The 25,805-nt window shown below is 41.3% G+C and overlaps 1 protein-coding gene across 1 annotated transcript in view; it reads left to right on the top strand.

The window, feature by feature from the left end:
- The window catches only part of LOC145406994 (uncharacterized), an 82,973-nt gene extending 59,436 nt beyond the window's left edge, over nt 1-23,537 (top strand). Inside the window, exons 7-10 of the mRNA XM_080278016.1 lie at nt 13,044-13,134; nt 15,459-15,811; nt 22,877-23,177; nt 23,290-23,537. Coding sequence (XP_080134142.1) covers nt 13,044-13,134; nt 15,459-15,811; nt 22,877-23,177; nt 23,290-23,537 — 993 coding nt within the window. The remainder of the gene's footprint in view (nt 1-13,043; nt 13,135-15,458; nt 15,812-22,876; nt 23,178-23,289) is intronic.
- Nucleotides 23,538-25,805: the final 2,268 nt, after the last annotated feature.

Below are 25,805 nucleotides of genomic sequence, written 5' to 3'. Positions count from 1 at the left end.
TGCTCAACAATTGGGAATTGCTGTTCGCTCTCATCATTCTAAAGATCAAATTGTTTACATGATTAATGAAAGCTTGTTTAATGTAACTCCTACAAATGAGCGAACGCACATTGAATTAGCTAAGTTACAGCTAGCCCTGCAGGAGGCTCAGACTAAGGAGGCGGAGTCTCGTGCTAAGGAGGCTGAATTTCAAGCAAGTGCTAAGGAGGCTGAATTTCAGGCCCGTTCTAAGGAGGCTGAGGCACAAGTTGAAATTGCTAGGATTCAGGCAAACCATGAGTATCGCATGAAACAAGGTGGAACTGGATCATCTAGCTCTGATGATTTTGATGTGGCTAAAAATGTTAAACTTGTCCCTCCTTTTAATGAATCTGATTTAACCAAGTATTTTCAGTTGTTTGAGAGGGTAGCCACAGGTTTTAATTGGCCCAAACAGTATTGGCCAGTACTCCTTCAAACTGTTCTCACCGGTAAAGCTCAAGTAACTTATGCATCTTTGCCTCAGGATCAATATGATAATTATGATGTAGTTCAGAGCTTGATTCTTAAGGCCTATGAGCTTGTTCCTGAAGCCTATAGAGTAAAATTTAGGACAACTTACAAGCAAGATAAGCAATCCCATGTTGAGTATGCAAAAATCAAAGAAGATCTGTTAGAGCAGTGGTTAAATTCTAAGAATGTGGATTCTGATTTGTTAAATTTAAGCAGATGATTTTGCTGGAGGACTTCAAGAGGTGTATTAGTAAAGATGTAAGCCTATATCTTGATGAGAAAAGAATAGATAATTTGTCTGATGCTGCAGTTTTAGCTGATGAATATGTTCTCACTCGCAAGAGATATTCTAGAGAAAAAGGAAAAGCTGAGAGTAAGTACGTTGCCTCTACTCAGAGTACAGGTAACAGGAAAGAGAATAAAGATGATGTTTCTCAGGAAGTAAATACCAGCTTCACCTCTAGATTTCAGAAAAGTAAATGTACTGAATTGTAGTAAGCTTGGTCATACTACGGAGAAATGTTTCAGGAGACAGCGTGATGTGAACAAAAAGGAGTCTTTAAATATTCAGTCAATTGGTCTAGTGTCCACCCTTGAGAGTTCCCATAATTCTTTAACTGAGTTAACTGAACCTGCTATGAGGGGTAACTTAAATTCTTATGATGGAGCTCCTCTTTTGAGCAGTAACGTGGGTGACACTCTCAAGAGTTTATATGCTAATTTCCTGTCTGATGGTTTTGTCAGTCCTCTGGACAGTAATGACAGGAAATCAGTTAAAATATATCGTGATACAGGTGCTTGCCAATCCCTTATGCTGACCAGTGTTCTAGGCTCTAATGTTAATTCCTCTGATGAAACTGTAATCTTACAAGGTGTAGGGAATAATTACTTCTCTGTCCCTCTGTGCAGAGTGAATTTAGAGTCTGGTTTTGTTAATGGTTCCGTTATGGCTGGGTTGGTTGAGACACTCCCAATGTCAGGTGTAACTTTCTTACTTGGAAATGATATTGGTGGAAGTCAAGTGTGTCCAGCTCCTCAGTTGTCTAGTGAGCCAGTGGCTGCGTCCCAGGATTGTGATGTCCCTGATGTGTTCCCTGCATGTGCTGTCACTAGGGCTAAGTCTAAAGTTACTGGTGATTTAGAGGATAATGATGATGATGATGTTATCCTAGCTGACACTTTTCTTGCTAATTTGGACCACTCACCAGATGAGGCAGTACCCCGTAGTGTTGATAATTTGTCTCGTCAAGAGTTGGTTGAGTTGCAGGTTGCTGACCCTGAGTTGAAAGGTCTAGCTAACTCTGCTTGCAGTGAGGAAGAGTCAGCTGGTGCTTCTACTTGTTATTATGTAAAGTCAGGAGTACTTATGAGGAAGTGGAGACTCCCAGCAGCATCAGCCGACTGTGAATGGGAGGTTGTACATCAAGTTGTCATCCCTCGTGTTTGTAGACAGGATATCATTAGAGCGGCTCATGATTCCAGTTTGGCAGGACACCTTGGAGTGAGGAAGACTGTGGCACGCATTTTGAAACACTTCTACTGGCCAGGTATCTTCAGGGATGTTTCCTGGTATTGTAAGTCTTGTCACACCTGTCAAGTTGTGGGGAAGTGTAATCAGACCGAAAAGGTTGCACCTCTAGTTCCCATTCCTCCTTTTGAGGCGCCTTTCACCCGTGTGTTGGTGGATATTGTGGGCCCTCTTCCTAAGACTTCTTCAGGATTTTCTTATGTGTTGACCCTGATTGATATGGCTACTCGTTATCCTGAAGCCATTCCACTTAGAAATATCTCAGCAAAGAACGTGGTTAAGGAAATGCTAGGGTTCTTCACAAAGTTTGGTCTGCCCAAGGAGGTACAGTCAGACCGGGGAAGTAATTTCATGTTGAATGTTTTCAAGCAGTCTCTGAAAGAGTTGGGCATCACCCAGATCACGTCTTCAGCTTACCATCCCCAGACCCAAGGAGCGTTGGAGAGATATCATCAAACACTCAAATCGATGCTCAAGAAATACTGTTTGGAACATCAGAAAGACTGGGATAAAGGTCTTCCATTCGTTGTGTTTGCTGCAGGAGAATCTCCAAATGAATCACTGGGCTTCTCACCTTTTGAACTACTGTTTGGCCATGAAGTAAGAGGACCCCTTAAGCTACTTAAGGAATACTGGCTGTCGGAGGAAGATGACGTCAACCTGCTGGAGTATGTGATGAAGTTCAAAGAACGGCTGTCCACTGCTTTACAGCTGGCAAGAGAGAATTTAGGAGCTGCTCAGGAGAAAATGAAGACTTGGTATGATAAGAAGTCCAGGTTACGCCACTTTCAGCCAGGAGATCAGGTTTTGATTCTGCTACCGGTTCATGGGGAACCTCTTCAAGCCAAGTTTAGTGGTCCTTATTTCGTGGAGAAGAAACTCAGTGATGTCAACTATGTCATCGCCACACCAGATCGTAGAAAGAACAAGCAACTATGTCACATCAACATGCTAAAGTTATATCACAGGCGGGACGAAAATAATCCAGTCTGCACTGTAGCTGTTCCACCCGAGTCTGCAAGTGAAGCTCTCCCATGCAGTATGAGCCTGAGTGATAGTATGGGGAAGAATCCTGATATCATGAATGATCTCCAGACTAAGCTTTCTCATCTACCTCCCGAGGAAAGGCAGGAGTTTTCGGCATTACTGCAGGAGTACCCGCAAGTGTTCCGTGCCACTCCAGGAAGAACCAATGTGTTGATGCATGATGTCGATGTTGGAGACGCAAAGCCAATTAAATTGCCTCCTTACCGTGTGAACCCAATGAAAGTTCCTCTCATCCAGAAGGAGCTTGGCTACCTGTTGGACCACAAGATGATTGAGCCCTGTCAGAGCGAGTGGAGTTCTCCTGTCACTCTAGTCCCTAAGCCAGGTGGGTCACAGCGGCTTTGCATCGACTACAGACGTGTTAATCAGATCACCAAAACAGACACTTACCCTCTCCCTCGCGTGGAAGATTGCATAGACAAGATCGGAAAGGCTAGGTACATAAGTAAGTTTGATTTGTTAAAGGGATACTGGCAAGTACCTATGACTGAACGTGCTAGGGAGATCTCATGTTTTGTAACACTAGGAAAGACTTTTGCATGTTCTGTAATGCCATATGGTATGAAGAATGCACCAGCCACTTTTCAGAAGCTCATGAATGTTGTAACAGAGGGTTTGGCAGGGTGTTGTTTATATTGATGATGTATTAACCTTCAGGGAGAACTGGAAAGATCACCTATGCCATGTCAGTAAATTTCTTGAGCGTTTAGTTCAGGCTAATCTTGTAGCTAATTTATCAAAGTGTGAGTTTGGTCAAGCTAAAGTTCAGTACCTTGGGTACATAATTGGTGATGGACATGTTGCACCACCAGGAGCTAAGGTTCAGGTTATAAGTGATCTTCCCAGACCTAAAAGTAGGAAAGGGCTACAAAGATTTTTGGGAATGCTAGGTTATTACAGGAAATTTGTTCTTAACTTTTCAATTCTTGTATCACCACTTACAGACCTACTGAAAAAGGGAGTTAAATTTGTCTGGACCGATAACTGTGAATCCTCTTTGAAGAAACTTAAAGCCATCCTATTAAGTCAGCCAGTGCTCGCTACTCCAAATTTTGCTAAGCCTTTTAAGATGGCTGTTGATGCAAGTGATACAGGAGCTGGGGCTGTTTTGCTGCAAGAGGATGATCAGGGTATTGAACACCCTGTATCTTACTACAGTAAGAAGTTCACTCCACCTCAAAAGAACTACTCCACTATTGAGAAAGAGCTTTTGGCCTTGATTTTGGGTTTACAGCATTTTTCATTTTATTTGTGTTCTGGTTTTGACCCCATAGTCATTTATACCGATCATAACCCACTGAAATTCCTTGGTAAGTTTAAAGATAAAAATCAGAGATTGACAAGTTGGAGTCTACTTCTTCAGGAGTATTCATTAGACATACAACATGTCAAGGGGAAAGAAAATGTTATTGCAGATTGCTTATCTAGACTTTAGACAGATTGTTTTAGAGTAATAAGAAATTTCCTTTGTAAATTTCTTTTTCTTTGTGGGGAGGTGTTACATAGCCTATGATTTCATCATCCTTTGTGTAATTTTTACCCACAGTATGCGCATGTTTGATCACGAGCGTGTTCTGCCTCAGTTCCCCCCTTCTACCGTTATAGTAGAGTAAGTCGTCCTTTCTGTTGTTCAGAGTGGGATTGTCAACTCTTTGTCCCCATGGCTTCATTTGCGCGTCCTTCTTACAAGTTGTATTAAGCTCTGCTGGCCCCTATATAATGAGCTCAGTCTCTGCATCATTGCCACTTAGATCTACTCCTCATTTTGTTCACATCTCTGTCCTCCCCTGTACAGTTATTATTATTGTGAGTTTTCAGGAAGTCTCCAACCATCTAGCAGCTGTGTGTAATTTGAGTATAACTGTCGTTGCATTTTTTCTTGTACTGTGTAGCATAAGGTTAATTCTTAGGCCTAGTAAGGTTTCTGTAAGTTATGTAAAGGTTCTTATTGTCAGCTATCATTAATAATAGTTTGTATCTGTAATAATTTATCTTGCATTAACTGAGCATAACCCAGTGTATTTTCATTTTATCAGGTCTGACTTCGATAAATTTACTCTTGCTAATTTCGTGTTAATAGAGGCTATTGCAGTTAACCATATATTTAACCTGTTTTTTGCCATTACATTATCCTTATGAGTCCTGAATGTTTTGTTGTTAGTTTGAGTATTAAACTTTAACTTGTAATTTTACCTAACTCTTTTGTTTTGAACCTGGAACTTTACGGGACAGTAGTGATTTTTAGTATTCTCACTTAAAGTGTACATTATATTTCGCTGTTCCGTAACAATATATATATATATATATATATATATATATATATATATATATATATATATATATATATATATATATATATATATATATATATCATCCAATCCTACGTGTCCCCATGAGGAGTGTAGGAGCCCGGGGCTAGGCAGTTGATCCTGACATTGAAGATGAGAGTGACCAACCTCACTCATCCCTGAGTGGCATTAAGTGAGTAATAAACCCCAACCATCCCTTGGATATAAATCTTCACCGACTCAATCCGATTGGAGCACAGTAATTACCCACGAAACCACCAGGCGCCAAAATTTGGTTATATGGTTACCACCCTGAATAGTAAATAGTTTCCTGGTGTTCAGGAAACCTTTTGGCTTGTCACTCAGAGTAGTCACCCATAGGCAGAAGAAAGAGGACAGAATGAAAGACAGAAGAGGAAGTGTAAAGTCACCCGTATGCAGAAGGACGAGGAAAGAATGAAGGAAAGAAAGATAGAAGAAGATGGAAGGAAAGAAGGATGGAGGAGAGGACAGGGCAGACACCCGAGAGCAACATACATTGAGTGAGCGCCCCCACCTACCACTAAATATATATATATATATATATATATATATATATATATATATATATATATATATATATATATATATATATACCCCTGGGGGTAGGGGGGTTTCAAGAATACTCCCCCAGTATCCCTGCTTGTCGTACGAGGCGACTAAAAGGGTTGGTGGTGGGTTAGTGCCCCACCCCATAAAAAGAACCAACTAAAAAAGCAAATAAAGCGCCTCGGACCCGGACGGACCATACGTTGACGACTAAGGAACGGACAAAGGACATTCTTAGGGTGGGAACATGGAATGTGAGAGGAGTGAATGATGAAGTGAAAGAGAGAGAGATTGTTCAGGTGCTTGAGGATGCAAAAGTGGATATATGTGGAATGACTGAAACTAAATGGAAAGGTGAAAGGGTGAGAGAATGGGAATATGGTGTAGGTATATGTGCAGGAGTCAGTGAGAATGAGAGGGCAAGAGAGGGAGTATGTCTGATGATAAGCAAGAAGTAGAAGGAGAATATAAGAGAGTATGGAACAGTGGGTGCAAGGATTGTATGGGGGAGGATGAATGTAGGTATACAAGCATGGGCGATTGTATGTGTGTATGCTCCAACAGAGGATCAAGTGGCAAGAGTGAAAGATGAGTTTTGGGCGAGAGTAGAAGCATGTATGGACAAGTTTGAGAGGAGTGAAAGAGTGCTGTTGATTGGAGACATGAATGGCAAAGTTGGGAATGTACGAGTGGATGGAGTGGTTGGTCAGTGGGGTGTGCCAGCTGAAGTAGATGGGAATGGTAGTGCTTTGGTGGACATCTGTGCTTGTAAGGGGTTGGCAATAACCAACACCTACTTTCGTCATATGATGATTCACCGGTATACGTGGAGAGTAATGAGGAGGATGGCTGGTGAACTTGTTGAAGGAAAGGCAATGATAGACTACGTGTGTGTGGATGAGCGAATGAGAAGACAAGTGTTGGATGCAAGAGTGTGGAGAGGGTGGGGGAATGGAGTCTCGGACCATCACTTAGTGATGGCCAAGGTAAAGATGCAAAGAAAGTGGTTGAGGAGGCGAAGGGGAAGACAGGAGGAAGCAGCTCCTGTGAGATGAGTGGAGAAATTGCAAGATAGTGAGAAAATGACAGAGTATAAGAGCATAGTGGAAGAAAGATTGGGAAGGTATGAGCTAGAGCAGATGGAAGGGGTGGAAGACATATGTAAGATATTCACGGAAGAGATAGGTGCAGTGTGTGAGGCGGTTTGTGGAGTGAGGAGAAGATGCAAGGGTGTGCAAGGGACAGCATGGTGGAATGATGAGGTGAAATGAGCTGTGGAACAAAAGAAGAAGGCATATGGTGAATGGTTGGCGAGTAGAGGTAGGGGAGAAGATGAGAGAGAGAAGAGAGAGGTATATGTGAGCAGGAGAAGGGAGGTTAAGAGACTGGTGAAGGAGAGTAAGAAGAAAGTGGATGAAGAGTTTGGGAGGAATCTGAGTGTGAAATGGAGGGAGAGTAAGAAATTGTTTTGGAAGGAGGTAAAGAATGTAAGGCAGTGTGAAAGGGAAAGTAATAGGGGAGTGAAATATAGGAATAATAGATTGTTGGTGGAGAAGAGAGAGAAATTAAGGAGATGGAAGGAGCACTTTGAGGATTTGTTGAATGTAGAGAGTGAGAGCAGTGTGAGTATAAGTGGTTGGGGAATGGCTGGGAGAAGAAGAGATGAGAGGAGGGAGGGAGAGATCAGTAGGGCGGAAGTAGTGGAAGCGATGAAGAAGATTAAGCTGGGAAAGGCCCCAGGAATTGATGGAGTGTGTGGTGAAATGCTTAGGTATGGGGGTGAGATTGTTGTGGAGTGGATATGGAAGTTGTGTAGATTGGCTTGGGAAGAGGGAAGGGTTCCAGAGGACTGGAAATCAGGTATAATTGTTCCTCTGTACAAAGGAAAAGGGGAGAGAGAAGTATGTGGTAACCATAGGGGTATTTGCCTTCTTAGTGTGACTGGTAAAATATATGGTAGAATACTCATTGATAGGGTTAGGCATATGACAGAGGAGGTAGTTGGAGAAGAACAAGCAGGATTTAGAAAGGGAAGAGGGTGTGTAGATCAGATATTTGTTCTAAGATGTTTAGTGGAGAAGTATCTAGAGAAGGGAAGGAAAGTGTATGCTGCCTTCATGGACTTGGAGAAAGCTTATGACAGAATAGATAGGCAAGGTATGTGGAAGGTATTAAGAATATATGGAGTGGAGGGGAAATTGTTGAGTGCAGTGAAGAGTATTTACGAGGGAGCTAGGGCTACGGTGCGAGTGGATGGTGAGCTGAGTGAGTTCTTTGATCTCAATGTGGGACTGAAACAGGGGTGTGTGATGTCTCCATGGCTGTTTAATATATATATGGATGGGGTTGTAAAGAAGGTGCAAGGTAGGGCAGTGGATGTGGGGCTGGCCCTAATGAATGAGGGTGAGATTTGGAAGCTTCCTGTGTTGCTGTTTGCTGATGATACAGTATTGTTGAGTGAAGATGAATGGGAGTTGCAAGGTTTGGTGAATGAATTTGGGACAGTGTGTAGGAGGAGGTAGCTGAAAGTTAATGTAAACAAAAGTAAAGTTATGGTGTTTGAGAGGAATGAAGTCACAGAGTGTGCAGTGAGGTTGGATGGTGAGGATATGGAGAATGTGAGTGCATTCAAGTACTTGGGTAGTGTGATGAGTAAGGATGGAACTTTGGGGGATGAAGTACGTGAAAGGGTACAGCAGGGAAGGAAGGTTGTTGGTACACTGAAAGCAGTGATGAGAAATAGGGAGGTGAGTATGGAAGTTAAGAAGTCACTGCATGATGGTATTGTGATCCCTACCCTGACGTATGGAAGCGAGGCGTGGACCTTGCAAGAGGGGAACAAGTCAAGAGTGAGAGCAGTGGAAATGAGTTACTTGAGAGGAGCATGTGGAGTGACGTGGAGGGACAGGTTGACGAATGAAGAAGTGAAGGAACGTTGTGGGGTGGATGTGGATGTGGTTGAGAAGATTAGGAGAAATACACTGAGGTGGTTTGGACATGTGGAGAGAATGGAGAATGAAAGACTGACTAAGAGGGTGTATGTAGGTGGAGGGAGGGAGAGGGAGGGGTAGACCGAGGATGAGATGGAGGGAGGGAGAGGGAGGGGTAGCCCGAGGATGAGGTGGAGGGATGAAGTTGAGAGGTATATGAGGGAGGGGGGGTGAGTTGGGGGGAGGGTAGTCAAATGGTGGGTGACAGAGTGACTTGGAGGCGTTTTGTCTGCGGCCACCCTTTGCGGGATTAGGGCGTCGGGATATAGATAGATATATAGATAGATGGATAGATAAATAGATATAGATATAGATATGTAGATAGATAGACGGATAAACTGACTGATATGTAAACATCATCAACACATAACATTTCACTGCAAGACAAAGACCGCTCCCAAACGTTTCCAATTATCCCGGTCTTGTGTTATTTCATGCCATTCCAGAACGCTAAGATCTCCAACGAATATACTTTCTTCATCGCTTGTCCTTTTTCTTTCTAAGACTCTATCTCCTGATGAATTATTATTTTTTTTATTACACCACCTAGTTGCTGTTCATGCTTTTGGTCTTTTTGAATCAGTTTTTACCCTGTGCGTCGATTCATTTTCAGTTTGTTGTTATGTCTTCTATAAATGTGGCCCACATATTGGTCTTTCTTCTTTTCAAATTATTTTATTTCGTCATCTATCTTAGTCCGTTTCCTAATTCAAGTTGATTTTTTCCTGTCTCAAAATGATTCCCAGCATTGATCATTACATACCATCTTTCCAGGGGTGCGGTCATTGTCCTTGTCTCTGGGCATAACACTTTTCACTTTGAACAGAATGTTAACGTGCCCTTTAATACACTACCTTCTCTACCAAAGCTCCATCCTGTCTTTATACATCTACTTATTTTGGGCTTGAATGACGGTTTAGTAAGAGTTGCCCTAGATATACAAGTTTATCAACTATTTCTAAAATTTCATCCTGGTTTCTTATTTCCTTAATTTTAGTTTGATATTCAACATATGTCTATCTATGTATTGCCTGACGCCTCAATCCCGTTTGGGATGGCCACAAACAAATCGCCTCCAAGTCGCCCTGTCCCCGGCCATTTCACTGCCCTGCTCCCAACTCACACCCCCCTCTCTCATATACCTCTCCACCCCATCCCTCCATCTCATCCTCGGCCTTCCCCTCCCTCTTCCCCTCTCCACCTAACTTACATACACTCTCTTCGTCAGTCTTTCACCCTCCATCCTCTCCACGTGGCCAAACCACCTCAGTGTGTTCCTCATAACGCTTCCTATCACATCCACATCAACACCACAATGCTCCTTTATATCATCATTCGTTAGCCTGTCTCTCCATGTGACTCCACAGGCTCCTCTTAAATAACTCATTTCCACTGCTCTCACTCTTGACTTGCGTCCTTCCAACAACGTCCAAGCTTCACTTCCGTACGTTAGAGTTGGTATCACAATACTGTCATGTAGTAACTTTTTCACTTCCATGCTCACTTCCCTGTTTCTTATCACTGCTTTCAAATAACCAGCATGAGTTTTGTTATTTTTACTCCTTAATTTTCAATCCAACTCAAAGGCTTTCTCTGTTTAGGCCTTCTTTCAACTGTTGCAGTTGTTCACGTGACTCAGTAAGGACAATGACGCTATCTGCGAACCTGAGGTTGCTCCGATATTCATCTGTTCTAATCCCTTTTTTAACTCCAATTAAGCTTTCTAAATACTACATCTAAATATGCTATAAGCAGTTTTGGTGAAACAGTTTCGCCCTGTCTAACATTTGTTTTTTTGGGGAGAGTGTTTTTCTAGTACCTGTAGGGATTTTAGTAACCGCTGTTCCATCACTGAACATGTCCTCCATTGTTCTACGGTAGAACTCATTTACACCTTATCTACCAATGGCACTCACTACTGCTGTTGTTTCTACTGAGTGGAAGGCTTCTTTTTAATCAATGAACGCCATACACAAACGTTTCCTTAACGAATTTGTCTTCCCAATTATTTAGCTACGAGAGAGCATGCGCAGCAAACGATGCGTGCAAGCGTAGGGAAACGATGTTTACGTTCAGCTGAGAAATGAGCTGCCCGACACGACACGGTCCGACCACAATGGTTTTCAGAGGTTGAAAACTTTTCTACTATGAGATAGACAAGAGATTATTTCAGCAGGTAACAGATAGCCTACACTTAGTCTAGTTGCCAATCATGTGAACCCAGATACGTTTTTTCCACCGAAATACTTTTATGGCAATAGAATTACTAGGGTCTACAGACTCAGAATCACAGGGATGCTATCATGTACATGTCTGTTACTTTGTGTAATTAGCATAATTAGGTGCTAATTGTGTCACAAACTCATATCTTCCAAATAAATACACATACAGATGTTTTCTACCCCAAGGAATTCATTGAACATGTTTTCAACCTCGTATCTATGTTTCTAATATGTATATTGTTTATAATTATCAATCATTCATCAGTAATCTCCCGTCTCCAGTAACTATCACGTATCTTCTTTGATAAATATCAAGGATAATGCTCGTTCAGGTGGGATACTGTAGGCATGTTTAAAAAAACTTACAACTGCGCATCAGTTATACGGTAGATCTGACAACTTGGTCACGCTTAATTAATGCATTAGAAACTCAGTTCTTACATCTTCTGAACCATAAAAATCTACCACAGGAGTACCCTCAATTTTTGTTACAAAACCAAAGTCAGTCCTGCATCATCTTTGAATATACAGTACTTCAGGCTTCTTTCTCTCTAGATTTCTCTTGGAAAGATCATTTTACCTCTCTTGTAAAATCTGCTTCCAAGAGATTATGTTTGCTAAGCTGAATCTGTGCCTTTATTTTACCTCCACACAGTCGTTAACTCTATACACAGGCTTTATTCAACCCTGAGTAAAGCACAAGTATCATGTTTAGGAAAGCACCCCACATACAGCTCTTCTCAACAACATGGAGTCACTGACTTTTCGTCTAATTAACTTTCCTCCTCTTACTGGCTCCCTCCAACATCTGTCTCTTCGCCACACTGTTTCAATCTTAATCTTTTTTCTATCACTGTATCAATGGTCACTGCTCCTCTGAACTGTCTGCTTGCATCCCTCCACCACTACGGCAGGCGAGCAGCACCCAAATAGCAGCAAACTCTCATCTCTTTTGTATTCAGCATTTTAATGCTCCTACTCCCTCCCTCCCTCGTTTCCAGTACAACAGTATTAGCAAGAGTGTATTATGACATGTTGGTGGGTCTAGTAGAAGATCTGTAAGGTATAGTTATAAAAAAATATATATATATATATATATATATATATATATATATATATATATATATATATATATATATATATATATTCGAATGAGAGATATGAAAATCGTGGGTTTTAATGCTAGTGAAGCACACGCCCACTATTAGCAAAGAGCCAGGGAATAATGGTCACCCATATAGCTATTCCGTCTGTCCGTGAACTTTAGATATAACACATCTTGAATTTTCTTGTGAATATTTTAAGGGCTTGGTCTCTAAATTCTTTCTTCTGACTTTGACTAAAATGATTTCTAACAAATCAATTTCAATGAAAATTGCTCAATGTGTATTTATCATTCCTTTCAGTAACTGTTTCCTTCGACCATCTCATGGTACTGATCTTGTAATAAAGATATTGTGTTATTAATGAATGAACATTAAAGTACATTATTATTATAATCAGAATTCAAAGTACAGTCTTGAGCAAAAAGTCGCTGACACTATACTTGTACCAATATTGTCTTCTCTGCCATATTATTCATTTACAAAGTTTCTTTCCTTCTCATAATCTTTTGCTGATTGCTACATACTGTTATCACATAAGAATAGTTCTTGTAATGATTTCCTTTGCCACAAACAACAGAGAATTGTTGTCAAACTTTTCTTCGTGGTTTTAGCTCTGACTAACATCTTTGGTATAGTCAAGGCATAAAGTAAATTCTCACGATCAAACAGTGAAAATCCGGCATCAAAACTAAGGTAACAAAATTTATCTCTCGTCTAGTTTTTCTGTGGTTTAGGCTAAAATATACAGTATATGTAGATTCTCTTAGTGACATCTATTTCAGATACACCTACGTAAGACCTTCAGATCGGAAATGGGGCGATTTGCTGCAGAATGGGTCCTGGACTGGCATGATGCGTCTCATTGTAGAGGAGGTGAGGAACACACACACACACACACACAAACACACACACACACACACACACACTTATGGACAGGTAGGTACAGAGGTACACATACAGACAGACAGGTACACACACACACACACACACACACACACACACACACACACACACACACACACACACACACACGTATGGACAGGTAGATACAGGGGTACACATATAGACAGACAGGTATACACACACACACACACACACACACACACACAAACAAGTATGCAGACAAACAAAGGCACAGATAAATTGTAGATAGACAGACAGACACACAGACACACACACACACACACACACACACACACACGCACATTGAAAAATACTTGAGAGCGTTGTTTTTTTTTTTTTATTCCTGTCCAGGGGCGTAACTAGCTTCCAAAAGTTAGGGGGGACGATAACGATATTAGGTTTGCTAGCTGTGGCAAGCGAAGCGATATTGCAAAGCGCCCCCTTCCCCCGAGAAAGTTACGAGGTTTGACTAATTTTAGAGACGTTTTTGAGGCCATATATGGTAGGTATTTGGTCATATATTAAGGTTAGTGTTAAATATTTAAACCCATTGGCTAATCTAACTTATCAATGAATTGTTCAAAGTAGCCTGATTTTAATCATAAGCACATGCAAAGAAAAAAGAACATCAGTATTAATATTTATAAAATTTAAAACGAAAATCAAATGAACATTTTGCACAGCTACATTATTTACAATAGTGACATGAAGAAATTGGTAGCTGCTGTCACGTTAATCTACCAGCATCACACAGTATCAGTTTTTACCAAACGTAATATGAAAATTCACTGAACATTTGCACAGGTAATTTATTTACAAAAGTGGCGTGAAAAAAAAAAAAAAAAGTTTGCTGCAATCAGGTTAATTTGCCAACATCACACAATATCAGTATTTACGAAATGTAAAATGAAAATTAGCTGAACATTAGTATAGCTAAATTATTTACAAAAGTAACGTGAAAAAGGTCACAAAGGTAACACCTCATTCCAACAAAAAATAAAGACACGAGAACATGCTGTGTTCCTCTAACCCCTTTAGAAAACAGAAAAGCCATGAACCTACAACATTCGCACTACGGTCTAAGGGCAGAGGCCAGACAAGTTATATTCTGATGCACCGACAACACTGAGTCTAGTCTACTGACGACCTCACGAGACCCAGGCTGGGCGACGGGGTTAGATACTGTAGTTTGACGTGCGAAGGACCTGTCCAGTTCAGTGCTCATACACTTAGTAAACACGGTGCGTGAACGGGATTGCCAGTTGTCGATGGTTGCGACATTTAATATCCTTTTCCCTCTAAGTTTCGATATTTTCGCATGCAAAAATGTACATCTTCCTGGTTCAAAAGTTGGAGGGGACAAAATCTATGATGTCCCCCCAAGTTCAGAAGTTGAGGGGGACATGTCCCCCCCACCCCTGAGATACGCCCCTGTTCCTGTCCATAGATGTTTCGAGTACGGTTGGAATAAGCAAACCATTTTTTAAATACAGAAAAATGGAAGCCTGTACTACAATGGTGAGCAAGGTGAAAGAGGATGCGTAGCGCCCGTGCGTGAGAGAGGGGAAGAGTAGTGTCCATGAGAGTCAGGAAGAGGAAGAGTATACTTCATGAGAGAGAGAGAGAGAAAAAGAAAGAGTAGTATTCATGATGACAGAAAGAGAGAGAGAGAGAGAGAGAGAGAGAGAGAGAGAGAGGGAGGGGTCAATGAGAATGGAAGAGAAGAAGAGTAGTGTCCGAGAGTGAGAGAGTAAAGGAGAGTAATTTATAATGCAGTAGAGAGAAGCCACCTGAAAGAAACTGTTCTACTTCTGGGAGAATTCCATACTTTCATCAACTTGTTGGGTGCAACTGGCACATTGATGGACGGATCTGGTGTGAGAAATCTCTTGGAGACCGTGTATGGAGCGAAGACAGTACATCGCATGTTGTCTGAGAGGGCGGTTCAGTGGGCATTTCGTGGACATCTGTCAATTGATTGATGTCTTAGGGAAATGGTTGTATCTTGGGTAATGAAGGGGACAGTGACTTTGCATCATTAGTGGCCAAATCGAAGGAGTATATATGTAAGTCATGTTTAGCTAGTGAAAGTGAGCTGAACAGTGGAAACCTGAACGAAACACTGAATAAGATCCACCACAAACTTTGCAAAAAGAGGAGCCTGATCCAGAACAAGTGAACTGTGGTTTGGTTACAAAAATATGCTGAAGGTTGCTCGGAATTTGACCAGGGCTGACAGAACGGGATCATGGACCCTGCACCTCCAGACTGTGATTGTCTCCCGATTTTTGCAGATGCTGGCCATTACAATTATTTGAAGTCAGCGTACCTTTATCTGCAGTCCATGAAAGAACATGATGTGAAACAACCAATTGTCCATGAAAAGTTTATGCAACGAATGCATGTTGTTCGAAGGAAAAATCAGTACTGGGCTGACTTGGAGTCAGACTTAATTATAGAGCAAACACTCCTGAGATCACTTAAGAATGCAAGAGGTCTAATGCGTGGTGGCAGAATGACGGAGGAGCAGCTGACTCTACGGGCTCTGTCACGGCCTGTTATTTGCCAGTACAATGAAGCCATGCAAGACTTCATCAGCCGACAGTACATCACAAGTGAACAGCTCAAAGAGATATCTGAATCCCGGGTAATGAGGGATTTAAACGATTTGAGTAAGCACATTTCAGTAAGGTGCCGTCCCATATAACCATAATAACCGGAGTAGTTGCAAATGACGATGTAAATGTTCGTCAGTATATGGTAGGCAAGGAAATCTTGAACAAAATGCATGGGAAAAAGGTATTTACCTACACTTTTAAACGGAAGTACTCTGTAAAAACACTGGAAAGTGCTTCAGCAGTAAAAGTATCTGGAGATCGTTCCATTGGTCCAGCCATAATGTTTCAGAAACTACTCATAGTGGCACAGTCAGAAGTGTCTCTAGAGCATACCATGAAATATGAACTATGTTCTTTTCCCCCAACCCTGTATAAATCAAAAGATACCCAATGAAAGGCTGACAAGCCATTCCTTGCTGACGCAGTTTATAGTCTTGACACACGAAATGTTGACAGCAATGTCAATGATATCCCAGTTACAGAGCACTGTGTCATTGATGGTGGATCTCTTTTGTATCGGCTGACCTTAAAGAGTGGTGATACATATGGGTCCACCGCAGTTAATTATGCAACATTCACTGTCAGACATTATGGCAAGGCAACAGTGGTATTTGATGGCTTGAGTGGAAAACCTTCCATAAACGACAACACCCACAAAAGACGAGGAAACAACAGACCAGAGGTGAATTTAAGTCATCTTCTATTGTCGTGGGAAAGAAGGAGGAGTTCCTAGCACAAGACAGCAACAAACAAGGTATGGTTGATCTTACTGCTGAAAAGCTGGGAGAAAGAGAATGTGAAGAAGTGAAATCAAAAGAAGATGCCGATGTGAATATCGCAAAGGCAGCTGTCAGACAGTCACAGCAGAAATGTACTACTTTAATTGCAGAGGACACTGCCCTCCTTGTGCTGCACCTCTGTTATGTGGAGTTGCATAATAAGAGACTTTTCTTCCTATCAGATTAAATGAGCACCGAAAACAGAAAAGTTTATGATATAATTTACTTGAGAGGCATTTTGGGAGATGATGCTTCCATCCATCTGTTGTTTTGTACGCATAAACTGGTTGTGACAGCACATCTCGCATCCAGGGTATAGGAAAGAAATCTGTTTCCAGTAACTGACGAAAACGAATGTGATCCTTCAAAACTGTGCCAGTGCAAAATGTGGGATGTGATGCAATGGTTAAATTGCCTGGCGGGAGATCAGATATATCACTCCCTTCCTTGCGACATAATATTCATACGAAAAGGGTAGCCACGTCAAAAACATTTGTTTCTCCAGAAAAACTGCCTCCAACCCTCTCTGCTTGTGAGTACCATTCACTTCGGACTTACTATCAAACAATGGTTTGGATGGGTAAGGATGATGGGATGGACCCAACTAAGTGGGGATGGAGGCTTGACGACAACTGCCTTATACCTATTAAAATGCAAATGGATCCTGCACCTGAAAAATTACTAGTAATGATACACTGTAACTGCACGACGGGTTGTCAAACAGCACGGTGTAGCTGCAAGAGATATGGACTCCCGTGCACTGCCACCTGTGAGGACTCCATTCATGATGGTGATGATGATGATCAGTCAAATAAGATCAATTAGGTATGATGTACTGTTCGTGGATCTCATTGGAATGAACCAGATTCTCATTTACAAGTAACATATTATCAGGGTTCTAAATGACACGAAAAAAAGTCCCTTGCTCATCAGGTCCCAATAAAATGCTGATGGAGACACCCTACCAACTTGAAAACTTGTCTGTTTGATTTATAATGGCCACATATATGTTGATAATACATTCATAGGATCCACAATGAAGCAGAGAAAAGTTTGTTGTACACTGAAATATAACATGGCGGCCATGCTGTATATATGCAAATTAACCACTGTCTCCACTGAGTGTCAACTTTTTGTATGGTAAAGAGTATGATTTAATGAAGCAGAAAACATAAAAAAAAAAAAAAAATCGAGCAATTTGTTCAAGGTCCAGCCACATCTGGTCTCGACTACCATAAGAGTGAGAGAGTGGAAGAGTAGTGTCCATGAGAGTCAGAAAGAGGAAGAACATTGTTCATGAGAATGAGGGAAAGGAACATGACGAGAGAGAGAGAGAGAGAGAGAGAGAGAGCAATGTCAATGAGAATGAAAGAGAAGAAGAGTAGTGTCCAAGAGTGAAGAGTAAAGAAGACTAGTCTTCATGAAAGCGTGAGAGAGGAAGAGAAGTGTGCGAGTGAGTGACGGACGACGAATAGTGTCCATGAGGGTGAGAGGTGGGGAGAGAAGACTCCATGAAAATGCGAGAAAGGATGAGTAGTGTCCTGGAGTGAGAAAGAAGAATAGTTAAAGAGTTAGAGAGGGGGAGGGGGAGATGCGTCCAATCAGTGAGAGAGTTATGTGAGTACAAAATAATGTTGGGGCGGTTCTGTCATGGCCATCCTTTCATAGGGGTCACCAGGAGGGAGGTAGGTGTCGCAAAATGGATGACGATACTGTAGTCGCGAGGCGCGACTCTGAAGTTGTAATCATTGTGCACTGTCATCCTACCATTCCAAAGTACGTCTGATTTCGTGTGTAATATGAGATGCATGTGATTTGTGTATACTATGATCGTGTAAAATAATATTCGTGTATAATATATTTGTGCATAATAATATGATTCGTGAATAATATGATACGAAATCGGACGCACTTTTGAATGATAGGTTGCCAGGGTACGGTAATGGCAACCTCAGAGTCGTGCGCTGTGACTATAATATCTTCAGAAAAAATATTATAAGCACGCTTCAGTTAAGAGACAGTCCGAATATAGATTATGGATTAGTTCAGGCAATACTAAATGAAGATGATCCTTCAAAGGGACAGATGTCCACCTCCCATTTCAGTTAATTCTCTTATGCTTCGCCACAGACCAGTACAATCAAGGAAGACTCCAGTGAAAAGAGAAATTGATTACGACCTTAAAGCTGCTTTGGTCATCATTCATCCTCTGAAGTCAATACAAAAGGACAGTCAATCGGAAAGATGGATACACGGTGACTATGGAAGAGTCATACCTCTCCTAGTCAGCCTCTGTAGTGACCCTGTGCAAACATTCCAGAATACCCCTTAGAAAGAACTGTGATGGATACATCTGTCGGCCAACACAAGTACACACTGTGATCTGTGTGGTATCTTACTTTGTATGCCAGTAACCCCAAAGCCCTTTTATTGTCAGCCCCTTATTTCAGCACCGTCTCAGCGACCTACTCTGTATCCAAGTCACAATCTGCCCCTGATACTAGCCTGAGCATTTCTCCATCCACTCACACCCATCTGCTGTACTCACACAACGTCCCTTCATCATGTCACTGTCTCCAACACTGCCCCAGTTACTCCATCCTGGTTTCGACACCTATGCTAATAAAGAATAACCTACTCCAAACTCTCATGTGACGATTGACATTCGTATGCATCAGTCTTCCAGTAGGCCACCAAAATGACACTCCATATGCCATATTGGCAGGGTCAACTGCTGGGAAGTATGATTATCACTAGATTGCCTGGTTGGCTCACAGACAGACTTCCACATGCACTATGTACTCACCATATCCCAGCCTCCGATACTGAAGGCCATGCAATTTTGAGGTGCGATGGTGTTGTGGCCTCGCGCTCATCTGGATGTGAAGCCAGTGTACTACAGGAGGCTGTTCACTCCAGCCTGGTACTTCCAGTTATCTTTTACTGAGGCTCTGCTAAAAGATTGTTTGCATTATCAAAGTGAGGTTAATGAGGAGAGCTTGTCGTGATATGGAAGACTGCATCACAGTGAAGGTATAGTGACATGATTCTGAGTTGTATTTTGTGTTGATACTGAAGCAGGTAAGTGCAAGGGCCACATCATAGTCAGGGTAGGTGAACTCGTGTCTCGGGGAATGGCAGTTATGGAGGAATAAATGTCTGGTGGGGAATTACAAAGGATTTCGTTTGTCTGGAACTCTGACACAAAATGGCAGAATGTATTAAACAGCAATAAAATAACTGCTGCCGAGAGAGGTTTGTTGTGCCTCGCACCTATTTTTTTTTTTTATGTGGTGGGATATTATGTGCTTGTGATTTTTAGTAAGACAATACTGTCCTTACCAGCGGTTGCTGTATTATCTGTAGTCCACCACGTATGCTAACATCTCCAAACCAGCCTCTCACACGCAGTGTGGAAATGTCTGCTGCATGTAGTATCTCATTCTCTGTTGAACCTTCTTAGCAGCAATGACTTTAACTCTGTTCGTTGACTTTAGTATTTTTGTGTGTGTAAACAGCAGTCAGTTACACCAACGTCATTGATACCTTTTGGACCAGTCACACCTGCACCATTAACGTTATAGCATCCACTGATGGGAGCACTATTATCATCGTCCTGTAATGTTCCTCAGAGAGTGGTTTTGGACTGGTTTCGTAATTCTCTCTCTCTCTCTCTCTCTCTCTCTCTTTGTACACACACACACACACACACACACACACACACACACACACACACACACAAGGAGATGTATGTTTGGCTTGCATTGTCACTCGATTCTAGCACAGCTGTGCCACTAGAAGTCTTGGCATTACAACAGCTACAACAAATACTACGACAGCTATTACTATTACAACTAGTACTACTACTACTATACTACTACTACTACCACCACCTCTACTACTACTACATAAAACCTAAAATAAGTATTGTAAGCAAAATAGTTATTTTTGTACTGTCCATAATCGAAAATATTTTCCACTATAATGGAATTTTTTCCTGTGACTTAGACTTTTTCATCATAATAAATATACATGCATGACAAGTTTCAGTAAAAAATAAGGCACTGATTTCATCATGAAACAAACTTTCTGCTTCCAGTATTCACATAAACAGACACAACTGTGGCGTGAGGTACTGCGTTTCCTCCTCCATCCTCCCACTATAACAGAATTTTTTTCCTGTGATTTGTACTCTTTCATCATAACAAACAAATACACGAAAACTTTCAATAAAAAAATAAGGTGCTGATCTCATCATGAAACAAACTTTCTGCTTCCATTATTGATGTAGATAGACACAGCAGTGGTGTAGGGCTTGACGCACTGCATTTCCTCCTCCTTCCTCCCTCCCTCCTCCACCTCCTCCCTTTCTCCACTCCATACCTCCTCTTCCATCTCCTCATCCATGCCAATATCCCCCTTTCCAGAATCGTCAGTACCCTCTGAACCATTTCCATCACCGGAAATAGCAGATGAACATACAGGGGGAAACGATGGGTGCACAGTGGTGGACACACGTCCTCCACCCTCCTAATGCGATGCATAAATATCGACACCCATTATGGCAGTCACTTTCCTAAGAGGAAGCCACTTTCTCCACTCACAATTGGTGATAATGTCATCTCGAGTTCTCTTCCTATCGCACTATCACGAAGGCCTTTTCTTTTCTGGCCTTCATTGGTGTTGTAGTCGGCTGTTGCAGGCTCTCAGCTGAAGATTCGGACACAGAGAAAATTTTTATGTAGGTTTATCCATTACAGAAGCATGCAGGTAGCTGGAGTATGACTCAGATGCATGCAGGAGGGTTGCCAGTGGGTGTGTATGGTGGAAATAACCCACGGAATGTTCAAACAATGTTGCAAAACAATAGGCTATGTATACATGACACCCAGACGTCCCCGGGTCGTCATGTATACATGTCACCCAGATGGGATGGGTTAATATACGTCCAGCTGAACGATTCCAACTTCACTGAGACATGCATTTATTATGCATGGGAGAGACAGTGGTCGAGTCGTTAGAGAATTAGCATGCAGTCCTAATGGACCCAAGTTCGAATCCTGGCTAAGGCAGGGAACAGTTCATGGACTTGAATATCATGAAATTAGGTTTACTGATCTACCAGAAGATTCACCGACATGCAAAAATATCCCGGCTGGGGCAAGGAACGGTTCAAGGACTTGAATATCGTGAAATTAGACTTTTCTGATCATCCAGAAGATTCACAGACATGCAAAAATATCCCTGCTATACCAATACATCAAACTTTACTGACCTTTCAGAGGACACGCTGATGTGTAATAATACCCCAGCTAATACCAATACACCAGTCCCGTTTGTAACAGGTTTAGTACATATTCATTATTGACAGTGGGTGTTAGAGCCAAAGTAGTTTCATTTTGAGGTGTATAGTAGGTCGGAGAACAGCTGGGCCTCAGAAAACATGCTGTGAAACCTATGGCCAGAAGTCGGACACATAAAAATATTGGATTTTGAAGTTTAATGAAAGGATCATGTTTGGAGATCCTGCAAACAACAATGTAAGAAATAGATATGCTAACACTTGTGGGTGAAGCAAGTATACTGTGAGAATGAGATATGTATAGCAGAGGCATATCTACATTTAACTTATTATATCTGATTCATGTAGGTGATGCCTTGTTGTCTGCTTAAAACAAATAGGATATTTGGTAACTGGTTCAGAGTCTTTGAAGGTCAGTAAGTAACAAATGCTGGAAAATAACTTAGATATGAGCTAAGAGATGGTTGTTCAGGGAAAATCTCTTACAATGTGGTGCACTGCTAGTTGGAGAGAAAATTGATAACGAGGAAGATCTAATGCATGCTAATGAGGTGATTGAAGAAAACGAAAAATGCATAAAGCAATTGGAGAAGACAGTGACTCAAGGAATTTAATTGGTTTCTGATGTGAAGACCCCAGCAGGCAGTACTGAATACAGAAATTTAGATAGAAACTACAGTACCTGAACTGAAGGTAATGCCTTTCTTATTGCTTGTGCATGATAATATAGTAAGTCATAAGTAGTAATATTCAGAAGTAAGGGAGGCAAAAGTTAATCTGTTAAGGAATGCATGTGGGTATTATAAACTAGGTAGAAAAAGAAAGCTTGAACGATATGTGAACTGATGTTTGGCTCAATTCTCTGAGTTTTTTGATAATAATACTTTTACTTTGTGCTTTGCTGTACATTTTTTTTTTTTGCCAACTTGCCTTCAGATTTACTATATGAAACTTGTGCGATTATGAATTGTTAACAAAATTTATCTATATACAAATATTTATTGACATTTCAGGAAGCCGACTATATCCCCTGTCCAATCGGTATTACATATGAAAGACATGAAAGTGCAGACTTCACTGCTGGGGGCATAATGACCAAGTACATAGTTTTTGGTGCTCGTGGTCATCCTGAGGTGGACCCATGGGGCTTCCTGCTGCCTCTTTCACCACTGGTGTGGGCGGCCGTGGTGGCATCGCTGCTGGCAATGATCATTGTTATGCTGATCCTGCCTTCATGCCTTCCCACACACACGTCACACACAGCCAGACGAGACACTAACATATTCATCTGCATTCGCGTTCTACTCCAGGAAGGTATTTAGGTGCTCTAATATATTTATGTATCCATTATGTCACAATGAATGGTTTTGTAAACTTTGGCCATTAGATTAGTGTGCATATTTATGTGATATGTGTTCCCTGACAGACCTGAGGAGAGAGACTGATTGGTGGTTGTGGGAGCAAGTGTTGCTGGGGGTGTGGATGTTGATGATTCTGGTGCTGACACAGAGTTACAATAGCAACCTCATGTCCCTCCTGGCCTTCAGGCACATCGACCATCCCTACCAGACCCTAAGAGACGTCCTGGATGACAGTGGTGTTGGAATAGTTCACGTTTCAGGCTCAGCAAATATCCCTTATTATCGAGCAAGTACTGCCAGTACTCCTTTTTAATGGAAGTAGGACCTAAGTGCCATAAGCAAAGCATACGTAACCTTTTTGTTCTGTTGGGTGAACTATAAATACCGTATAGTATCTGTCCGTGGGCCAGGCCTTCCTGGTTATGACACCAAAATTGTTATATGAATGGGCTACTTGATAATCTATCAATTTCTTTATGGACAGGAATTAAGAATATATAAATGTGTTTTAGTTGGATCACATCATTTAAGAAAGAAATATTTTATTCTATACAGGATATAATAAACTGCTACTATAAAACACAAACAATATGTGAAGTTGTTTATAACTCAGGGACGTTTATCTGTATGAATATTACAAAACGCTGTATTAATGAGGAGAGTGTTTTGTTGTCGTTGTTATTGTTGTTGTCGTTATAATTGTTCCAACCTGTGAACTTTCAGACTGTGAAGACAGGAATATTTCGAGAGTTTGGTGATCTGCTGGACACTGAGCGAATGAAATGGATCACATACTCCACCTTATGGCAAAGTATTGACACAGTGGCCAGAGCTGGAACTCACGTCGTATTCGATCTTGATTTAAATTTTTGGAACATGATGGCCACAGACTTCTCTAACAAAGGTTATTGCATATCAGCAATTCACATCAGTTTGATCGCATAATCAGTTTGGAGGTTGTGCCATATGTATCATAAAAATTAGCTTGACGTGAAAGCAGTAACAGCATCGCTTGGATGATTCCTTCTTGAGAAAAAATACAGTAAAGAGTAAATAAAAAATTAAATCAAAATTTTCCTCGTTATATCAGACTATTTTGAAGTATTTGAGTGTTTCCTGCCTATAAATGAGATAAAGTTTATATAATCTGAGACAAACAACACCTCAGCCTAAGTAAAATACAAAAAATCTTGACAATTTAAATCCTTCTCATAATCTTCTTCACTGACCTTTAAGAATAGAATAACACTAGAATATGATGACTGTCATGAAAAAGTGCAATGGAGAAGATGTAGCCTACTGTAGAGTCGTAGCATTATCTTTTTCTACTTCCAGCAACGTGAAATATGCAGCAAAAATACTAAAATTCTGTCAAGTTAAGGTGAAAGAACTATGGGAAGAATTACATTTAAAACTGACTTGGTTAATTCTATCTCTTCCCAAACAGGCAGATGCGACTTCTACATGGGCCAAAGCAGCTACCTTCCAATTTCACTGTCATCCATTGTCCAGAAGAACAGTCCTCTCCTCCCTGGTTTGAATAAGGGGTAAGTGTGAGGAACATGATTTTTTTTTTTTTTTTTTTTTTTAAGGGAATCTTGGAAAGGGTGGCCATAAACGAATCACTTGCATATCACCCTGTCTCCCTCCATCAGGCCACCTTGTCTCCTGCCCCTCCCCTTCTCTCATATGCATCTCCATCCCATCCGTTCATCTCATCCTCAGCCTTCCCTTCCCCATTTGGCCTCCACCTCACTTACACTCTTCTATTCCGTCTCCCATTTTCCGTCCTCCCCACATGGCCACACCATCTCAGAGTATTTCTCTTAAATCTTTCAATCACATCCACATCATCACATAATTATACTGATAATAAATGTATTCGTGGCACAGCATGTTAGCGCTGGGTGAATCCGGACTGCTAAACAAGTGGCTGTATCACACCCTACCCAACACCACCTCCTGCATCAACTCTCCAATAATCATCACCGTCACAACTGTCCTCTCCATCACTAACTTATGGGTATGTAACTCTCTCTCTCTCTCTCTCTCTCTCTCTCTCTCTCTCTCACTGAGGATGTCAAAGAATACTGAAGAATCATCATTTACAAAAGAAAAGCTTATGTAATATATTGACCTACTGATAAGCACGATGACAGTACCAAACATAATAAGTTACAGCTGCAGTGTAACAAAGTTATCCGAAAAATCAAGCGAGAATATAAGGTATCTTTCATGAAGGAAAGTCAAATCCTACAAGATTATTTCATTGTATAAGCAGTAAGAAAATGTAAAGTATATAGTACAGGTCCTCTTTTAAACCAGGAAGGTGGTCTCGTCCATGCTAACCACACAACAGCAACAGTACTGAACTACTTTCACAGTATTTTTAAAAAGTAGTTAGGGAACAGGCTGTACCACCAACCGATCAGGGCTTTACCCCCCCAGGTGGATGGGATTGCTGGTGATAGAGAGAATTGGAGCTCTCGTTTCACTCACTCTCAGGATACCCTGACCATTCCCCCATTGTTGCCTTTTTTCAGGGTGACACTAACATGGGGAGTAGGCCAGCATACTCTCC

The sequence above is a fragment of the Coenobita brevimanus genome, chromosome 8, assembly GCF_032717465.1.
Source record: "Coenobita brevimanus isolate Jiangsu-jjx chromosome 8, ASM3271746v2, whole genome shotgun sequence".
NCBI lineage: Eukaryota > Metazoa > Arthropoda > Malacostraca > Decapoda > Coenobitidae > Coenobita > Coenobita brevimanus.
Note: the sequence above shows the minus strand (reverse complement) of the source record. Positions and strands in the feature narration are given on the sequence as shown.